The sequence below is a fragment of the Panthera uncia genome (assembly GCF_023721935.1).
Source record: "Panthera uncia isolate 11264 chromosome B3 unlocalized genomic scaffold, Puncia_PCG_1.0 HiC_scaffold_1, whole genome shotgun sequence".
NCBI classification, from domain to species: Eukaryota; Metazoa; Chordata; class Mammalia; order Carnivora; family Felidae; genus Panthera; species Panthera uncia.
Genome location: NW_026057582.1, coordinates 11,115,496 through 11,136,691, shown reverse-complemented (window position 1 = coordinate 11,136,691; position 21,196 = coordinate 11,115,496). Strand labels below are relative to the sequence as shown.

Here is a 21,196-nt window from a genome sequence, read left to right as displayed (position 1 = left end):
CAAAAAAGACATCGTCAAACACCATCACCACCACACAAGCAACTTCTAACCTGGGAATATCCCACTGTTGTGGTTTTGGGGGGAAAGCACCTCGATCTGTGCCTCTTGAGCTTCTTCAGCTCATGGATCCCCCCCTCCACTTTTCGGTAATCTGGAGAAGATTCATGGGCTCCCTCTCCTGTGAAAAATGCAGCCTGGCCTGAGGGCTGGCGAGCCTCCCAGAGCGTTCTCGGTGCCGGGCCAGGCCTCCTGACTGAAGAGTCCACATGGCCCTGCTCCCTTCTATTACCTAGGACCCCCCCCCACCCCGCCCACCTGGCGTTTGGTTCTGGGAACCTCGTTCTGGGAGGGACACACTGATGAGAGATGGATGGGGGGTGGATACCAAACGGGATGGCACGCAACAGGTAAGACTGAAATAACCGGGATGTTTATCTTGAAAAAACCTCAGGAGAATCTGAGAACTCTCATGGGGAAGAAGAAGCAGATTCATTTTAACCTTCAGGAGAATCTGAGAACTCTCATGGGGAAGAAGGAGCAGATTCATTTTGTGTGATTCCAGGGCGCAAAAGAGTACCACCACCAGGGCTCAGTTGGTTAAGCGTCCGACTTCGGCTCAGGTCATGATCTCGCAGTTCGTGGGTTCAGGCCCCGCTGAACAGCTGTGCTGACAGCTGGGAGCCTGGAGCCTGTTTCGGATTCTGTCTCCCTCTCTCTCTACCCCTCCCCTGCTCACACTCTGTCTCTCTCTGTCTCTCAATAACGAATAAACGTTAAAAAAAAAAAAAAATTAAGAATGGATCTTGAGAAGTAAAATTTCTACAAACTTGTAATACATTTATTTTTAGTAAAGCTAAAAAATATTACATATAAGCAGGAAGGTGTACAAATTAAGGGCACAGCTCAGTGAAATTTGACAAAGTGAATATATGTGTATAACCACCACAGATGGTCCATCATCCTAGGAACCCCAGAACCTCCTAGAAGGTCCTTCCCAGTCATCAAGTGTACTCTTCCCCAAAGGTAAGCGGTAATTACCAACACCAAAGATTCATTTTGCCTGTTTTTGAATTTTATGTAAATGGAGTAATACTGTATATACATTTTGGGGTCCATGTCTTTTGCTCAGTATTGTATTTGTGAGGTTCATCCATGTGGTATGTTGCAGGAGCTTGTTCATTTTCACGGTTGCACAGTATTTCATTACATGAATATACCACATTTGTCAGTGCTTTTTTTTTTTTTTTTTTTAATCAGTGCTACAATTGAGGGACATGTCTGTTCTAGTATTTGGCTATTTCAAATAGTGCTGTTAGGAATATACTTGTACTTGACTCGTAGTACAGAAGTGTGGACATTGCTGTTCAGCATATACTCAGGAGTGGGATTGCTGGGTTACAGAGCAGGCCTAACTGCAAATCTACCATAAATGGTACCAGTTTTCCACAGACGGTGACCAAGTTCCACTCCCAACAGCAACGAACGAGAGTTCCATTTGCACCTCGTCGTGACCGGGAGATGTCGTTTTCTGTCTTCCTAATTTTAGCCATTCTGTTAGATTTGCCTTTTTCGTGTTTTGTTTTGTGTGTTTGTTTGCATTTCCCTGATGAATAATGAGGGACTGTGCCTGTTTTGTTATGTGTGTGGCTATTTGGGTATCTTTCTGTGTGACGTTTTGATTTAGCTCCTTTGCTCATTTCTCACCTGGCTGTGTTTGTGTTTTTCATAAAAATTCATTAGCATTAAAAATATGTATATAAAAAAATTTTTTTTTAAGAAGAGTAACACCACCAGGAGACAGTGCATTTATTAAATGAGGGGGACATTTTTAATCATTTAATAGGTAAGAAAAATACTTCCTTTACAAAGGTAAATAAATGAAAAAATAAAATCGAGAGCTTCCAAGTAATGGAGAGCTACATCCGAAGTGCCAAGGACTCCATCTCTGGAAGCATTCAAGCGTGACCAGGTGTGCCCGTCACGGCCCGACAAAGCTTTCTATGAGGACGGAAACGTTCTACAAAATTCTCCAGTTCGGCAGCCACTGGCTGCCTGTGGCAACTGTACAACTGAAATGTGGCCGATGCCACTGAGAAACTAAGCGTCACATCTTACTGCATTTGAATTAATTTAATTCATTTAAGTTGAAATTAAGTAGCCATACGAGGCTGGCAATTACCATACCAAAGAGCACAGCTCTAAGGCAGAAGTCGGCGAACTTTTTCTGTAAAGGGCTGGATTGGAAATATTTTAGGCTTTGTGGGCCGTATGAACTACTCGATTCTGCTGCAGTGTGAATGCAGCCATAGACACGATGCCGCATTTAGAGCAGGGCTGTGTTCCAATATAACCATTTATAGGGGCGCCTGGGTGGCTTGGTCGGTTAAGCGTCCGACTTTGGCTCAGGTCATGATCTCACAGTCTGTGAGTTCGAGCCCCGCGTCAGGCTCTGTGCTGACAGCTCAGAGCCTGGAGCCTGTTTCGGATTCTGTGTCTCCCTCTCTCTCTGCCCCTCCCCTGTTCATGCCTGCCTCTCTCTGTCTCAAAAATAAATAAACGTTAAAAAAAAAAAAAATTAAAAAAAAAAAAAAAAAAAAAGGGCTGCGGGTAGGATCTGGCCCGTGGGCCGGTTTGCTGACCCCCTTCCGTAGGAGGATCCCGGCATCACGTAGCGCTGACCACAGGCGCCTTCCCACCTGACGTTCTACAATCTGCAGAAGCTTGTTACCTTGTCCTCCACGGGCCAGCACCTGACTCCAACAATAAGGCTTGGGGAGGGGTCAGAACAGACCCGAAAGGGAGAAAGCCTATGTGACCGGTGTTTGGCCGGGACAGCACAAGTGTACAGAGAAGGAATGCCCCTTCAGTCAAATATAAATGGGAGTTGAGTCATGACTGGTAAGCTCCTACCCACAAAACAACTGAGTGTGTCTGGGGCCAGGATTTATGGTCAGTGAATTTGGCTGAACTTCCTCCTCTTGTCCCCATCAAAGGCCTCTGAATGAGTCCATTGTTTCCTCAGCCTGGATGGAACCTTCTACAAGGCAACGCATCCCACGTGATTTCTAGTGGACAACCTTAATTTAGCTTTAGGGGTTGAAGACACAGGGAAAGGCTCAGTTGACCCAGGGGAGGCAGGGTGCAGCAGCTAGCGGCCCCCAGGGCTCCGGGCTTACCGTGGGTGAGTGCCAGTTGAAGCAGTGTGTGCGGAAGTGAGACACGGCTGCCTGGTAGCAGTCGTGCGCCGTGAGCTCGGCCCTCTCTGACAGCAGCCCCTCCGCCTCAGCACCGGACCTCGCAATCAAGGAGACGATCTTTTGCACTGACTTCTCGATGACATGCCTAGCCTGTGAAGAAACACATCTTTTCAAAGTGTACCTTACTTAACGCAGTCTCTCCTGGAACCCTGGATCAGGTTAGGAGCCCATTTAAAGGCTTCTCTTCGTGCAACTTCTAACCCAGGATGTCGAAAGAGATGCCAACAGAGGCGTCCTACAGAAGGCAAGAGGTTGTGCACGCGAGGCTTCTGGAACAGCTAGAAGCCTTTAGAAATACCCTGCCTTTCCGATGTCTTCTCGCACAACGTTAACATTTAAATCTAAATACCTGAAGAGCAGGCATGGCCCACTCGGAGAAGAGGAGGGGGATATAGAAATTGTGCCAAAGTAGACTGTTGTCCCACAAATGGTGCAGTGTGTTCACAGGCACTTTGCCTCTTCCAGAAACCACCGGACAGATAGAGGGGCACAGAGCGGGCATCGTTTCCTTCCCAAATGATGAATAAAAAAAAATACCTTCGCACAAAATGAGTTTATTACTGCTATTTCTAAATCGGTTAATATTTTGAAAATCTCAGTGTTCAGGGGCTCCTGGGTGGCTCAGTGGGTTGAGCATCCGACTTTGGCTCGGGTCATGATCTCATGGTCCAGGAGTTCGAGTCCCACATCAGGCTCTGTGCTGACAGCTCAGAGCCTGGAGCCTGCTTTGGATTCTGTGTCTGCCTCCCTCTCTGCCCCTCCCCCACTCACACTCTGTCTCTCTCTCTCAAAAATAAATAAACATTAAAAAAAATTTTAAACCTAGTGTTCAAGTAGCAAAATAAAAATGTCTTCTAAGCAACTAGGTGTAAAAGGGAAACACCCACATGCCATGACTTCTTGGCAGGATACAGGAGAGAGAAAGAGGTCAAGGTCAGCTTACTAATGAAGAATGAAGATGAGGACAGCCGCTGCTCACTCCTCTGTTACACAGAGCACAGACTAGTCTCCTTTCCCACACACCCCCATGTGCCAGGCGGAGTGGCCCCAGAGTGCTGTCACCTGGCTCCAACAATGCTGGATAACTGTCAGGAGGCAGAAACCAAGTTCATACGTGCTGCCCGCTGAGGCTGGGAGCAGTATCCGGAGATGGTTCCTTTAACCACTACTTACGTCCAGATGCCTGTGGATCTTCTCCACGAGGTTCCTGGACTCCTGAAGATCATTGGTGCTCATCAGCTTCCTTTTCATGATGGTGAGGGGCACCTCAGGGCTTGGGGTGAGGTCAAGGTCCTTGACCGGAGGCAGGGAGATGGGAGAACTGGCTTTGTGTTTCATACCCTGAAACTGCATCACCTTCATGGAAGAGATCGACTGAGGAGAGAGGGAGAGAACCAGTCTGAGTGGGAAGAGTGGATGTGCCACACATACCCTGAGTCCCGCCTCTCCGAGGGAGGCTCACAGTTCACACCATGTGGTTTCAGGACCACCGAACAGCCACAGTCGCAGCCGGAAAACAGAGGCTTGGCCCTCAGCAGTGAGCAACGCAACACATTTGAGCTCCTGAAATCCACCGATGATGAACTTCAAAAATACCCAGCATCTAGGGGCACCTGAGTGGCTCAGTCAGTTAAGCGTCTGACTTTGGCTCAGGTCATGATCTCATGACTTGTGGGTTTGAGCCCCGCATCGGGCTCTGTGCTGACAGCTCGGAGCCTGGAGCCTGCTTCGGATTCTGTGTCTCCCTCTCTCTCTCTGCCCCTCCCCCGTTTTCACTCTCTCTCTCAAAAATAAACATTAAAAAAAATAAAATAAAATAAATATCCAGCATCCTTTACAGGAGAACTGCTAATTATTTCATATATAGATGATCCTTACTCCACAGTCATGCAGAGCTGGGGCCAGAGTCGTTTCAACCAGTGACGACCTGGGTTGTGCTCCCCTATCCATGTTAACCTGCCTGTCCCTAGAGACCAGGAATAGGAAGGTGCAAAGCATCCATTCAGGTTGCAGCTGGGGCCTGGGTCCACTGAGATGGACAGAGCTAAAGCCACAGAGGGTCCGGCTGACAGTCGGGGCCAAACAAGCATGACGGCCAGACTCTGCCTGCACAGGTCACTCCAGACTGGATCCCAATCAGAGGGAGAGAAACGCTACAAGTATTCTTGTTCCTAACCCAAGCAACAATACTCGAAAAAAGTTCTAAGACAAAAAAATAAATATACAGAAACATGTAACATTTGGCAAAGATCCATCATACCTCTTCGACCAAGACCAGGAAGGGCCAGCGCCAAGGAAATCACAAAGTGAACAGGAAGCCTGGGACAAGGAGCTGTGGCTGGGTGCCCTCTCCCCCGTGAACCCCCCAAACAGCCAGGGCGCCTCGTCCAAGTCACCTCCCCCCTTGCCTTCTCTCTGCTCCCCACTCCGGAACCCCCACTCAGAAGCCCGGCCAGGCCCGTGGCATCCTGAAGGCCTGTCTCGTGGCCTCCAGGCCCCAGTCCACACTCTGTCAGGGACGAGCTGAAGGCAGTTGGCCTGACCAGCTCACAAGTTTTTCTAGAAGGCCCATGCTTGCATCAGAGGAACGGGTCTCAGCCGGCGAGCACTCAGATGGCGGCAGGCCGCTTGGGGAGTGGTGTCTGGTCACATGGAGAGGTACACAGACCACCTCCTCCTCTGCGCATCCCAAGGGCTGCCCCCCACCACGCCCGCCCATGGTGGCACATAAGGCCCAAGCCTTCAGCAGCCACCTGCTGTGACCTCTGTCTAGACAGCCCTGATCATCTTACCCATTTAACCACCTAGGTCCCTTCTGGGCAGTGGCGGGGTGGGGGAGGGGGGGAGCGGAAGTCCCTAAGTTCTAGCCAAAGGGTGAAAGTAACAAGTGCAACGTGCAGGATGTGGGGTCCTAGGAGGCAGAAGCTTTCAATCCAGAGACCTCTTAGTGTGTGCCAGCCCTGTTCAGTGCTTTGGGTGCATGACCTTCTTTAATTGCACACTGAGGCTCTGACCAAGGAGAGAAGGGAGATGCAGCGAAGCTAAGGAGCTCGCCCCAAATCTCACAACTCTGCGAGTTTGAGCCTGGTAAGGTCCGACTCCAGAGCCCGGGCCCGGGGCCCAGGATGCAGTTGGCTGTGAGAGGCAGGGCCATCGCCGCCTCGGCCATTTCTCCCCTGGGTCCCCATCTCTCTTCGCCAAGAGATCGACGTTCCAGGCGAGTCGGCCTGAGGCTCGGGAATCCACGGAGGGGCCAGGCTGCCCTTCTCACCTTGTTTCCATACTGCATGACGTGGCTGGTGTTGGTGTGGGATTTCACCAGCTGGTACTGCTTGTGGAGGGTCTCTTTGGTCAAGTCCTCCTGCAAAGATGCCAACGTTGAAGTCCTCTGACAAGTCAGAGCTGACGGCTCAGCCTCAGCTGGACGGCCGGACCCTAGGGACTCACCACATCCGAGTCCTCCATCCAGTTGACGCTGTACCAGTCCCCCAGGTACGTGGACCTCTTCTCGTCATAGTAACAGGCATAGGACGACTCGGTGGGGTTGGCAGCCGTGGTCGCGTAAACTAGTAGGAGTTAAAGACATCTTTTCATTATGTTCTCCTCTCTGCCGTGGCTCCCACCCGATGCGTGAGCCTCTCCCTCCCGCCCGGTGTGATCAGAGCTCGCCACCTGCCAACAGCACGGGCAGGACAGAGAGACGCGGCCGTACCCAGCCCTGCTCACTTGTTTACAGCAACTGCCTAAGATGAAATGGGGAAGACAGAGAAGCTGGCTGACGGACGCGGCCGGCGGTAATAAGCAGCCCGTGTGCTTGTTAGGATATTAAGCGATTCTAGAATAATCTGAACCATTTCAATAGCTGTGGAAACTTGAAGAACATGTACCTAATTTCATTGCTGGAGAAAGCTAACATTTACCAAACAAACGAACACTTTGAATATACACAATAGCTACCGTTTACTACCTAGCTGCTATGGGCTCAAAATCGTGCTGGGCAAGTGGTATCACTTAAAATGCAACTCTCCCAACAGACAGCATCTTCATCCCCATTTCACAGACGGGGGTAACTGAGGGCCAAAGAGAGTAAGTCAACTGCCCAAGATCAGATGGCCGGCAAGCAGTGCATCACAAAGGGACCGAAGCTGGTCCAAAGGCTATGTGATCTTGGACTTAAGTAGCTTTACTAGAACCTGGAAGAGCACCATGAAGCTCACATCACATTCTTTATTGTTTATTTATTCTTTATTCCTGCCCACAGTAAACCCCTCACCCCCGCTTCTGTGCACCAGGCTGCCCTAAGCCCCTGCTTATACACACCGCCCGGTTCTTCACGTCGGCAGAATCAATGACCAACCGCGCCACTGAGCAACCTGCCCACCCAGCCTGGCTCAGAGGCCAGCACGACCACCACGTACCATTGATGTCGGAGGGCAGGTGGCGCATCATGGACCCAGACTCACAGGCTTCGATGTAGAACACCATCTGTGAGGTGAAAGAGACACATGACCTCACACCCTGGCCAGGCACGGACCTCTCACAAATGCGGGCTCTGCTCACATTCCTGTCCCATCCTTAAGGGTCTTTTGACTCTTGCTTCTGGGAGAGATCTCTGCCGTGAGAGGCTGCTGCTGGAGGCCACAGAACCTGCTGTCATGCAAACCGGAAGGACTCAAACCTATTCATCGCTAACAGACGAAAATGATCCATTAGTTGAAATGGTGCAGAGCGAATGGTGCCATAGACAATGCTAAGGAAAACTGTTCCACCGTCCAGTTCAGGGAGACGGTGCGGCAGGCCCTCTTTCCACATTTCTATCACGTGCATGCCCGAGCTGGTCAGTTTCTATAAAGGGTGCTACAAGGGCGAGCGACGGCCAACGTGAAAATTAGGCGATGGCGTTTTCCTCCCCGGCTGCTCCCAGTTGAAGTCAGTGCTAGAACAGTGGTCTTCAAAGTGGTCCCTGGACCATCAGTATCCATGTCAACTCAGAAAGGCAAGTTCTCAAGCCTCTCCCCAGGCCTCCAAGTCAGACTCTGGAGGTGGGGTCCACACTTTGTTTTAACAAGAGCTCCAGTGATCCTGATCTAACAGCTAAAGCCCTAGAATTACAATTTACAGTTTAATCCCGGGAAACCAGCGGTCAAGACCGATCCCAAGGAGACTCCCCAGATAACAGCCATTTGGGGCTGGGGCAGTCACGGTATACGGCAGGCTCTGCGTCTACTGCCTTCCTCGTACTCCTCCCCGCAGGCTGCCCCAAGCGCTGACGTTACCTTTTGGTACATCTTGTGTTTGTACATGTACTGGATGGTCTTATTCAGATCCTTTACGTGAAGCTGAAATATAAGAATACGGACATTCAGCCCAACATCTCCAGAGAACCCCCTAAAAAAAGTCCTAATGATGCTTTGTAAATTGTTATTTACCGGTCCTTAGAAAGAATCACGGTGAACAGCACTATCCCAAAGTGGCACCTCATGTGTTTTATTCAAATATTTAAAAAGGGGAAGAGAGGGGCGCCTGGGTGGCTCAGTCAGTTAAGCATCCGACTTCAGCTCAGGTCATGATCTCACACTTCGTGGGTTCGAGCCCTGCGCCGGGCTGTGCTGACAGCTCGGAGCCTGGAGCCTGCTTCGGATTCTGTGTCTCCCTCTGTCTCTGCCCCTCCCCCGCTCATGCTGTCTCTCTGTCTCTCTCAAAAATAAATAAATATTAAAAGAAAAAAAATAAAAAGGGGACAAGAATGTGCTCTCTCCTCCATCACTTCGTCTGAAGCGTTCAGAGACCGTGTTCTATTACTGCCTCTACTGCAATGCACCCAGGTCTGGAGACCTTTTACTAAGGCTCAGATACGAAGACGAATGTAGGCAAAACTTGCCAGACAGATTTCAAGCCGCTACGCGTGTCCCCCACACTCACCTGCCACACACAGAAACCAACCCTGGTAGGACATGAGAAACACACATCCCAGGTTTCATGTCAATGCCAAGGTTTTGTTTGCTAGTCTCCTACTTTGTATTTATAATTTTAAGGAAAACTCACATCGTCATTAGGAAACACCAGTATTCCAATAGCTCCATGATCGGTGAAGTAAACGAACACATGATCCCGGGGGCCGCTGCCGAGAGAGCGGGACACACAAGGTCAAAATTTCCACTATTTCACTTCGACTTCTCTGAAAAGTTGCTCCATCAAAAAAGTAAGAAGATGCTCCAGGACTACGGTCTACTGTTGGGTGGTGCCCTCTGCTCCTGCTGAGGGTGATCCTAAACCACAAGGCACATCCCAGAGCCTCAGAGCTGTGAGTTACGGTCCGGGAGGAGACATCTGCTGGGTGGCTTGGCTTCTGGACCAGGTATGATTCAAACAGTGAGGTCCTAGGGGCGCCTGGCGGCTCAGTCAGTTGAGCGTCTGACTTTGGCTCAAGTCATGATCTCAAGGTTTGTGGGTTCAAGCCCCGCATCAGGCTCTGTGCCGACAGCTCAGAGCCTGAAGCCTGCTTCGGATTCTGTGTCTCCCTCTTTCTCTGTGCCTTTCCCGCTCATACTCGGTGTGTATCTGTGTGTGTGTGTGTGTGTGTCTCTCTCTCTCTCTCAAAAATAAATAAATATTAAAAACATGTTTTTTTTTCCCTAAACATTGAAGTCCTTTGGCAATCGGGCCCCATGCCAGTGGCCATATTCTCCAACCAGATTGCCCTAAGATGAGGGAAGGAGGTCAGCACACACAGCTGAACACAGTCCTTCAGTTCAGACTTCTTCCCTTCCAGGCCCCTCAGCCTGCACGCAGTCTGCCCACGGTGTGCCCGGCCCACCTGCCCATCCTTGTGCCCACTGTTCCCTTCTAGCATGAAAGGAACAGCACCATTTGCCAAGGATCTGAGAGAGTCTGAGGGCATGTTACTGAAGTCCCTGACATCACTTAACGTGCTACATCAAGAGATGCTAACAAGCCATCGGTCACGGTCACCCAGAGCCGGCAGCAAGCAGTGGGGTGGTTTTCCCCAGGACAAAGGTGAGAGCTGTGTATACACATGTACGCCTCTCCCCCACTGGGCTGACCTCGAACACAGCACAGAACCGGAAGGCCAGACCCTACAACCTGACCGGCTGCAGGGCTTCCCGCCTGTCTCAGTGTTTTGTGCTGGCAGTGAAAAATACCAGCCCTAGGATCGTGGACAACAAAAAGCAGTCGCTTCAAGTGACAGAGAACATTTCATTAATGATAATGAAGGACCCTGGCTCCTAGGGTTAATTCAGTACAGAAATGCGCTCCCCAGTGAAGCCATCGGTTCCGTGCGGCCTGTCGTAAGTCAGGACAAAGCTCCCACTCTGTTACTTCTCATGAGTAAACAGGACGGGAGCAAAGAACAATACCTATTTGGGGGCCAAGTCATTAGGAAAGTGTGGGAGGCTTTATAAAACAGACATTACCTCTTCAAGACCTTTCCAGATCCTTTGCCCTTCACTGCTTCTTCATCACCTCTTAACACAGCAAGGAAATTTTCTGGGGTCACATCCTACAAAGAATTTGGAAGTCAAAATCAGACATACGTGTCATTCTCAATCAGAGCATTTGCTGAGTCTGTAGCAGACCTGAGCCAGCGGTCCACAGATCTCCGAGGCTCAAGGTTTAAGAGCAAACACTTTGGAACCAAAGTAGACCCAAAGCAAGGCCAGTGTTTCTGGGGCCTGTGCATGACCTCTTCTCAAATATCATCTTGCCTTTGGCTGATGGCAACTCAGCAAGCCCGTCTTTCCTTCCTAACCATCCCAGAGTCCATGTGCGGAAACCCAAAGATGCTGGTAGGCAGGGACACACAGCCAGGGAAGAGCAAAGCACCTCAGAGGCACAGCAGAAAGGGAGGAGAGGCACCAGCACTGGGCCTCCCTTTGCATCCAGCTTGTTGCCTAGGAGGTCAAATCCCAAGGACACTTGATGTCCTTAAAGATTTTATAATGCTGATGCCTGATCGTTTAAAAAAGCAATACAGGGGCACCTGGGTGGCTCAGTCAGTTAAGCATCTGACTCCTGATTTCAGCTCAGGTCACGATCATGGGATCAAGCCCCAAGTCGGGCTCTGTGCTGAGTGGGGAGCCTGCTCAAGATTCTTTCTGTCTCCCTCTGCCTCCCTCTCCTGTACATGCTCTCTCTAAAATAAAAGATAAAAATAAAAATAAAGCAATACAGAAAAGTACAAAGGGGGAAAAAAATCGCCAAAAATCCTACCCCCTACCACTAAGATTCCAAGTATTTCTTTATCACACTATATAAAAACAATTTCATAAAAATGAGACCATCTATGTTACAAGCACATGTTCAATTCAACTGTGCTGGAATTAAAAAAAAAAAATTGAAAGAATTGCTGAATTTCAGATAGATGCTCCTTTATTACCAGGAATATTAGTTCCTAAGAGATCCCTCTACAATCCGGAAAACCACGCGGTGGCAGTCATTATGGTATCTTCAAAAATGTGTCAATTGATAAAGCCTCAATCAATTGGGAGGGATAGAATTCAATTGGGAACGATATAATTCATAAGTGATACACAATTACAATTAATGAAAAACTATCTCCGCAAAATCCAGTGATGCCTTCTTTGCAGCAGGGCTGGTGCTGAGAAAATCCATTTTCAGAAAAGAGCACAGCTCTATAATCAGATTAGCAGCAAGGATCTCTGCTAAGATCTCAAGAAAATCAGGTATTGTTGAAGGAAATCCATTATCAGGCTTAAAGTAGAAGACTAGATGGGGCACCTGGGTGGCTCAGTTGGTTAACCGCCTGATTCTTATTTCGGTTCAGGTCACGATCTCAAGGTTTGTAAGTTCAAACCCCACATCAGGCTCTGTGCTGACAGCGTGGAGTCTGCTTTGCGATTCTCTCTCTCTCTCCCTCTCTCTCGGCCCCTCCCCCACTCACGCACGCACGCTCTCTTTCTCTCTCAAAATAAATAAACTTACAAAAAAAAAAAAGACTAGAAACTAAAGATCAGTAGACTACAACTTACTTCTAGCTTTTTTCCTCTTCTTTCCTCAGCTTTCTTTCAAAACTCTCAGAAATTACTCAAGTGCAAATCTTAATACCAACATGAAGCACCGCCCAGAAATCAGTGTCGTGAGGTTCTGATCCCGGAAATGCGAGAACGAGGGGCGTACTGTCACTGAAATGAACACAAGCCCTGCTGGCTCCAACCTCGTACCCCTCACCTCGCCGGTGTAGTCCTTCAGGACCCCCGCGTACACGTCCGAGCCATTGGGTCTGTTGATCACGATTCCTGGCGTGGGGTTGCTGAAGAAAACAAAGAAACCGAGGGACACATTTGAAGCACGCGGTGTGATATGGCTCTGAAATCTCTCTTCAAAACTATGCCCCCGTTATGTACAAAAATAGGGAGTGACCACGTTTGTCAGAGACATTTCTCATCACCCGCACAGCCGCCAACGTGCTAGTGACTTCAGAGCCTGGGGATCTCAGGCAGCCCACAGTTCTCCGGTTCTTGGTGGGAGCAGTGAAGGGCTGTCCTGAAAATGACAGGTGTGGCTGGCCTCCTGCAGGAACCGTACGGCCTTCTGGGGGCAAGACCCGAGCGAGAGATCTCTCAGAGCAAAACTCTTTACAGAAAAAGATGGGGCGGAAGACAAGACTTTAATACAAGAGCTCAGGCGAGAAAGCTCAGAATGGAGTCTGTGCTGTCGTGTGATCAGCCGTCCTTGGCCACAGCAGGGAAAACAAGAAGTGGGGGAGACGAGCACCGGTGCAGTTTAGTAGCCATAATGCTGCTTCTGATCTCAACACGGCAGATAAGCAGGCATGAGACCAACTATTTGTAAAGCTGAATTCAACAAACAATAAAAGCAAATTAGCACGGAAAGAAGGGCAGTAGGATCCAGCCTACAAATAAGAGTCTCCTGCGCACAGGGCCACCGAGGCAACCCCTCTGTGCTGCCTGCCCCTGCTCGGAGGTCAGGAATGAGCACTGCAGAGCTGAGAAGGAACCTACACTTTTTTTTTAAATTCTTTTCTTGACGTTTTATTTGAGAGAGAAAGAGAGAGAGAGAGAAAAGTGCAAGCAGGGGAGGGGCAGAGAGAGAGGGAGACACAGAATCAGAAGCAGGCTCCGGACTCCAAGCTGTCAGCACAGCGCCCGACATGGGGCTCGAACCCACAAACCGTGAGATCATGACCTGGGCTGAAGTCAGACGCTTAATCGACGGAGCCACCCAGGTGTCCCAAGAAGGAACTTACACTTCAAACTCTCCCAAAGCCACCAGCCCCAAACACCCTTCAGCAACTCCTATGCCAACTGACACTGCCGGGGTGCCCCCCCCCCCAGTTGTGTTCAAAGCTCTACATGAAGCAGCCCTGTGGGATTTCATCTGCCAGTCTGTGCACGTTCTAACGTTTATATTCTAATATTAATTCTAAACATTCCTATGAGCGGGTATGCATTTAAAAAAAAAAAAAATCCCGAATTCATCACCAAGTTCAAAAATACTCCCTACTTACTCTTCAGAGTTGGCAATGTCATCATACATCATCACAATGATCTGTTCATCAGGGATCCCGTTTCTGTGAACAATCTGGTAGGCGTGACATGCATCCGCCTGGAGAAAGGATTTTGTCAAGTTTTAGATTCTGCCCAGAAGGAGGTCAATTTTGGAGTTCTTTCTCATGGAACACATGTTGTAAATCACTCCTTATTGTTCGAGTATTTAACTTATTTTAGGGGAGCCTGGGTAGCTCAGTCGGTTAAGTATCTGACTCTTGGTTTTGGTTCAGGCCAGGATCTTATGGTTCATGAGTTAGAGCCCCAGGTCAGGCTCTGCGCTGACAGTACAGAGCCTGCTTGGGATTCTCTCCCTCTCTCTCTGCCCCTTCCCTGCTCGCACACTCTCTTTCAAAAAATAAATCAAATCAAAAAAATTAAAAATAAATTATTTTAAACCATATACATCAGTCTTTTTTGAATTCAATTTTTAATTTTTTGAAATGCTTTTATTTATTTTTGAGAGAGAGAGACAGAGCGTGAGCAGGGGAGGGGCAGAGAGAGAGGGAGACACAGAATCTGAAGCAGGCTCCAGGCTCCCAGCTGTCAGCACAGAGCCCGCTGTGGGACTTGAACCCACAAACCATGAGATCATGACCTGAGCTGAAGTCGGATGCTTAACCGATTGAGCCACTCAGGCACCCCTTAACTCAATTTTTAAAACTCCCCACCTCAAACATTAAAAAAAAAAACAACTTTTTTTTAAGGGAGGTGACACCTGGGTGGCTCAATCCATTAAGCATCCAACTTTGGCTCAGGTCATGATCTTGCGGTCTATGGGTTCAAGCCCTGCGTTGGGCTCTGTGCTCACAGCTCAGAGCCTGGAGCCTGCCTCAGATTCTGTGACTCCCTCTCTTTCTGCCCCTCCCCTGCCCGTGCTCTGTCTCTGTCTCCGTCTCTCTCCCAAAAATAAATGAACATTAAAAAACAATTTTTCTTTAACTCCCTACCTCACACCCATTATCCAAACTCTCATTCACCTGGTATATGTGGGTTACACACACACACACACACACACACACATGCACAGCATCACCACTATGGATAACAAGGGCCTTAAAAAGTCTTGAAGAATTTATTTTCATTTTTCCACACCATATAAAAGTCTCCCAAAAGCAAAGAATTAGCTCTGAAAAACAGAATGATGAACCACAGATTAAAAACTTAGTTTTGTATCAGACAGGATTCTTCCAATTCAAGTAATTTCGGCTGCCATCGTTGCTGTTCAGGGAATTGAAAACTCAGAAGGTCAGCTCAGGTATTGAAAGGAGGAAATGTACTCTTTAGTTAAAAAAAAAAAAAAAAATAGCAAGAGTGACAACATTAGGGCTTAAAGAAAAACTCTGTTAACGTGATTCCTTGTCCATAAGAGGGTGAAGACATTCTTTGCTTCCTTTTTCAGATGACACGTGGTCCAGTCCGGAACCTGGGAATCATTTGAGGTCGGTGAGGAAAAACTTCTCTCACTTTCTGCTCCTGTGTGTCTTTCACGAACAAATAGACACACATGAAGAGCATAGTGAGCCCAGCTCTCTGCCTCTCTGAGGAAGGGAGCTCTAGGAACTGGACCTTCAGTACACATCACATTCTACACAGTACGTAGCACGGCAATAAAGCTTATCGAGCATTAAACCCGGCGGTGTAGATGCCTCACAACAAATGGACTTCACAGCTAGCGATGGGTGTTAAATACACAGTTCTGAATGTTGGGCGAGTGAGTCCAGGGTCTGGCACTTCGGAGCTGTTGCATGAATGGGTGACTGAATCAATAAATAACAAAAGCTCATACATCTACTGAGTTTCAAGTACGTGTCAGGCACCGTGCTGAGACTTTCTAGGCGCCACCTCATGGGATTCTCATAGCAATGCTACGTGACTAAGGTAATGATCCCTACTTTATAGGAGAGGAACCTGGAGCTTAAGGAGGTAAGGTGACCTGCCCAAGCCACCCAGCTCATAGCGAGATATCCCAGGCACTCTGCCTCCAGAACTTGACGGTGCTTCATGGAGGGACAACAGAGAAATCGGAAAAATTAGAGACGCCCAGAGAGGGGGAGGAGCTGAAAATCTGAACAGGTTGTTTTAAGATAGTTACTAAGATAAGTATTTTATACATACACAAACTGCTAAAATGTTTAAATCCCCGTTTCTGTGGAACAAGGAAGACCTTCAATACTAACAGTTGTAGGAAAGAAAATAGCCCCCACAGATGTCCACCTCCTAATCCCCAGAACTGGAGACCATGTTGCACTACCTAAGAAAGGGGAATTAAAACAGATGGATTTAAGATGGCTCATCAGCTGACCTTAAAATAGGGAGGTTATCCTGCATTATTCCAGTGGGCCCAGTGTGGTCACAGGGGTCCTGGTGTGTAGAAGAAGGAGGCAGTGAATCAGTGTTGCAGGGATACAATGTCAGAAAAGACTCAATTGCGCCATTGCTGGCTTTGAACATGGAGGAAGGGGCCATGAGCCAAAGAATGAGGACAGCTCGTAAAAGCTGGAAAAGGTAAGAACATGGCACCTCTTTCAGAGTCACCAGAGAGGAACACAGCCCTTTTGACATCTTGATTTAATGTAGTAAGACCCCCCATTCAAGTTTCTCACCTCCAGAACTGTAACATAATAAATGCGCATTGTTTTAAGCCACTAAGCTTGTGATTTGTTATAGCAACATTAGAAAACTAATCCACTGATGGTGGAAGTTTAGTGTGATTGGCATTCTACTTGGGAGAATATCTTGCCATTACCCAATCAACTTGAAGCACATTCCCTCCAACCCAGGGATTCTGCTCCTAGCGAGACCCTAAAAAAACTCTAACCTGTGCAGTAGAGGATTATTCATAGCAAAAGAAAAAAAAAAGGAAGAAAGAAAGAAAGGGAAAAAGAAATAACCCAAAGGACCATTAGTAGCTGGAAAAAATAAACTGTCATATGCTCATATAATGGAATACCATAAAGCTCCAATGGATGGATGGATGGATGGATGGATGGGTGGATGGAAGGAAGGACTACAACCCATGTTTCAAATAGATGAATCTCAGGAACATAATGCAAACAAGAATAAGTCACACAAAAATGCATTCACTATGATTACAGTTATATAAAGGCCAAAACAGGCGAAAGTAAACATTTTGTTGTTTATAGTTAAATACACATATGGTAAAACCAGAAAGCAAAGTGAAGGAATGATTGACAAAAAATTCAGGAGCTTGCCATCAGGCAGGAAGGAGGGGGACTGAATCAGACAGGGCATAGGGTCTTAGTAATGTTTTTTGTTTTTTTAGTCTGATACAGGTATTCATTATTATTATTATTATTATTATCATTATTATTATTCTTTAAATTGCACACACAGGTCATATAGATAGTTCTTTGCTTTCCTTTTCATTAAAAAAAAAATCAAACCAATATTATGTCAGATTTAACTTATTCTTATGATGAAAGTGAAAGTGACCAGGTATACCCACCCATTCCCCTTGGTGACAACCATCCTATTATTTATTCCTTTTGTCAGAAGCCAGGTTCATTTAAAAAAAATAAAAATAAAAACACTTAAGAATAACTCTAACAAAAGTGTCAGACTGGTACACTGAAAATCTGAAAATGTTGAGGGAAATTAAAGAAGATCAAAATAAACAGAGAAACACCTCATGTTCACGGATGAGAAGACTTAATTAATTCTATTTAAAAAATGTTTTTAAATGACCAGCAGGCTTTTTTGCAGAAGTGAACAAGATGATCCTAAAATTTATAGGAAATTGCAAAAACCCAAGAACAGCCAAAACAATTTTGAAAAAGTTGAAGGACTTTTACTTCCTTTCGCATACTTATATGTATTATGTACTGTATTCCTACAAGAAAGTAAGCTACAGAAAAGAAAATGTTACTGAGAAAATCATAAGGAAGAGAAAATGCCTGTATAGTACTATATCATATTTACTGAAAAAGACCTGCATATAAATGGATCTGTGCCGTTCAAACCTATGTTGTTCCAAGGATCAAATGTACATCAGGGACAGAACAGTCTTTTCAACAAATGGTGCTGGGACCATATGGAAATCCACACAAAAAGATGAACTTGGGCCTTCATTTCACACTACTCACAAAAATTAACTCAAAATGGGTCATAGGCTTAAATGTAAGGGCTACAACAATAAGACTTTTGGAAGATAACTTAGGACAAAATCTTCAGGACTTTGAGTTATAACCACAAAGATGTTGTAGACATGACACCTAAAGTAAGGTCCATAAGCCAAAAAAATTGATACGCTGGACATCAGCAAAATTTATTTTTGAGACAGAGAGAGACAAAGCATGAGCAGGGAAGGGGCAGACAGAGAGGGAGACACAGAATCAGAAGCAGGCTCCAGGCTCTGAGCCATCAGCACAGAGCTCGATATGGGGCTCGAACTCACAGACTGTGAGATCATGACCTGAGCCGAAGTCGGACGCTCAACCGACTGAGCCACCCAGGTGCCCCTGGACATCAGCAAAATTAAATACTTGAATGCTTCAAAAGACACCATTAAGAAAATGCAAAGATAAGCAACAGGGTAAGAGAAAATATATACAAAACAAGTATCTGATAGAGAATTTGCATCTAGAATATGCAAAGAACATTGATAAGACCATCAACCCAATCAAAAGTGGATAAAGGATTTGAATTAACATTTCACCTAAGATACACAAATGGCTAAAAAGCACATAAAAAGATGCTCAATGTCATTAATTACTAGGGAAACGTAAGTTGAAAGCACAAGACACCAATTCACAGCTAGACAGACAATAACAAGTGTTGGTGAGGATGTGGGAACCAGGAACCTCCTCCATTCACTGCTTGTGGGAATGTAAAATGGTGCCGCCATTTTGGAAAGTGACTCAACAGTTTCTCAAAGGTTGAACTTAAAGTTACCACATGACCGAGCAATTCTTTCTGCCCAAGAGAAACAAAAACATTTATCCAGCCAAGATTTACAGACCAATGTTCTTAGCAACACTGCACACAACAGGCAATAAATGGGAACAACTCAAATGTCCACCAACTGGTAAGACGACAGATAAAACGTGGTCTATACATACTATTTAATATTCTTTGCCAATAAAAAGGAACAAAGTACTGACACGCTACAACACAGATACATCTCAAAAACGTTATGTTCACAGAAACAGAAGACTACATGTCAAATGGCTCCACCGATATGAAACGTCCAGAAATGGCAAATTTATAGAGACAGAAGGTATATTTTCAGTGGTTGCCTGAGGCTGGGGGCTGGGGCTGCAAATGGGCTGGAGGGAATCTAACTGGGTAGATGGAAATGTTCTAAGACTGATTTATGGTGATGTGTGCACAACTTGGTAAATTTACTGAAAAAAATCATTGAATTATATACTTGAAACGGCACATATCACATGTGATATGTACAACATGCCTCAATAACGCTACGTATTTTAGAAAGGGCAGGTTCGGCGTGTCCTGTTCTGGCACTTCTCCTACACTATTTGGACTCCTCACCACCACCTTGGCAGGCACATGCTTTCATCCACATTTTGCAAACGGGGACAGACTCAGCACAGACTCGGCAATTCAAACACAGGTCTCCTGACCCCGACCATGCCTTGTGCCCTTCTTCCACAAGAAGCAGTCTCACAGTCAGGTCATGGGTCTCTCCGAGGTCCAGAGGTACTTGGTTGCCTCTAACTTTGTTAACCTAAAGGGGCTCCTTGTTAGACTCAGTATTGACTGCTACTCAAAACAAGTAAGCGTAGGGCGAAACCAAGTCAAACACTTGAGAAATGGTGCTAAAAGCCACTTGAATTACTTCCTTTGCACTATCTGGCCCATATGTTATTTTCCCCTGAAAACCAGAAAAGCCTACGAAGCAGTATGTGAGGACGGTATTGAGCAAGATTCTATAAAGAAGGCAAGGCCCTCTGGGCCACTGAGCAGACACTGCCATGACTCAGCTTGGTTCACAGCTTGTGTTAGGAGTTCTGACGACAGGCCTGTAAAGCATCCCGTGATTCCCTGATGCAAGCCACTGTCCGACAATGCCTGCCTGTGATGCTGCCACCTCAGGCCAGCTGTGAGCCAAATGAGAACCACCACTTTAGAACAAAGGTTAAACTCAACTGGCACATTCCGGTCATGGTCAGTGGAAAGGGGTCCACTTGCGAGCCAGGTAAGGATCTGAGAGAGAGAGGCGCCTCCTGGTCTGCTCATTGACGGATGTGTGCATATTATCACTTCCTGGTACATACTGTGTGCTGCCTGGGTGAGGCAGTCCCTGGGTCAGGGACTTTGCAGAGTTGCCTCACTGAGCCCACCACCAACTCGAACTTTCCAGAGGAGAATCAGAGGTTTAAAATGAGATGGCGGGCGGTGGGTGGTAAAGTTGAAAAAAAAAAAGAAAATAGAGACAGAGAGCAGTGGTTGCAGGGGGCTGGGATGGGAGCAGGGACTGACAGCAAACCGGCATGAGGGAACTTTCTAGAATAATGAAAGTGTCCTAAAAATGGACTGTGGTCATGCTTGCAGAGCTGTATAAATTTGCTGAAACTCACAGAAAGTATATAATTATAACAGATGAACTGTAGGACATGTAAAGGTATGCCTCAATAGAGCTGTTTTAAAAAGTGGTGATTACACCCATTTTTTTTTTTAATCTAGAAAATCAAGTGCTCCTGCATGGCTCAGTCAGTTAAGCATCCAACTGATTTCGGCTCAGGTCATGATCTTATGGCTCGTGGGTTTGAGCCCTGTGTCGGGCTCTGTGCTGACAGTGTGGAGCCTCTCTCTCTCAAAAGTAATAAAAACATTTTTTAAAATCTATAAAATGAAAACTGGTCTTTTTTTTTTTTTAACTTTTTAATGTTTATTTATTTTTGAGAGCCAGAGCATGAGCAGGGGAAGGGCAGAGAGAGGAGACACAGAATCTGAAGCAGGCTCCAATCTCTGAGCTGTCAGCACCGAGCCCGATGTGGGGCTCGAACTCACAAACCGCAAAATCATGATCTGAGCCGAAGTCGATGCTTAACCAACTGAGCTACCCAGGTGCCCCTAAAGGTGGTCTTTTAGAAACGTGATGACTCTGTCGCTTGGCCCTCTATCACACGTCTTTCTCCCAGTTCCAACAAGAAGAGTGAGTTCTAGGCTTCTCCTTCTCCCTCTCTGCCTCGACTGAAACCCGCCTATCTGCCTCCCAGCTCCTGGGACAGATGCTCTTAAAGCTTCCAGGAGGAGGTGGCGGCCCCCTTTCTCTCCGCCGCCACCCAACTCCAGACCAGACCAGCGGAGTAGGGGGGGGGGGGTGTCTGCCAACACATGGCAAACCTTGGAGCCCCATTGCCAGCAACAGCCTCAAACCCTCCCAACCCCCATCCTTTGAGT

At 47.0% G+C, this 21,196-nt stretch overlaps 1 protein-coding gene across 2 annotated transcripts in view; it reads right to left on the bottom strand.

Moving 5' to 3' along the window:
* LGMN (legumain) overlaps nt 1-21,196 on the bottom strand; it is a 35,779-nt gene that overhangs the window by 886 nt on the left and 13,697 nt on the right. Inside the window, exons 3-12 of one of the 2 annotated variants that reach the window (XM_049612275.1) lie at nt 13,768-13,865; nt 12,468-12,549; nt 10,694-10,779; nt 9,303-9,378; nt 8,534-8,596; nt 7,676-7,742; nt 6,705-6,823; nt 6,529-6,618; nt 4,431-4,631; nt 3,177-3,347 (exon numbers count right to left, since the gene is read on the bottom strand). In XM_049612275.1, coding sequence (XP_049468232.1) covers nt 3,177-3,347; nt 4,431-4,631; nt 6,529-6,618; nt 6,705-6,823; nt 7,676-7,742; nt 8,534-8,596; nt 9,303-9,378; nt 10,694-10,779; nt 12,468-12,549; nt 13,768-13,865 — 1,053 coding nt within the window. The remainder of the gene's footprint in view (nt 1-3,176; nt 3,348-4,430; nt 4,632-6,528; nt 6,619-6,704; nt 6,824-7,675; nt 7,743-8,533; nt 8,597-9,302; nt 9,379-10,693; nt 10,780-12,467; nt 12,550-13,767; nt 13,866-21,196) is intronic. The other variant, XM_049612276.1, reaches the window with a different exon arrangement.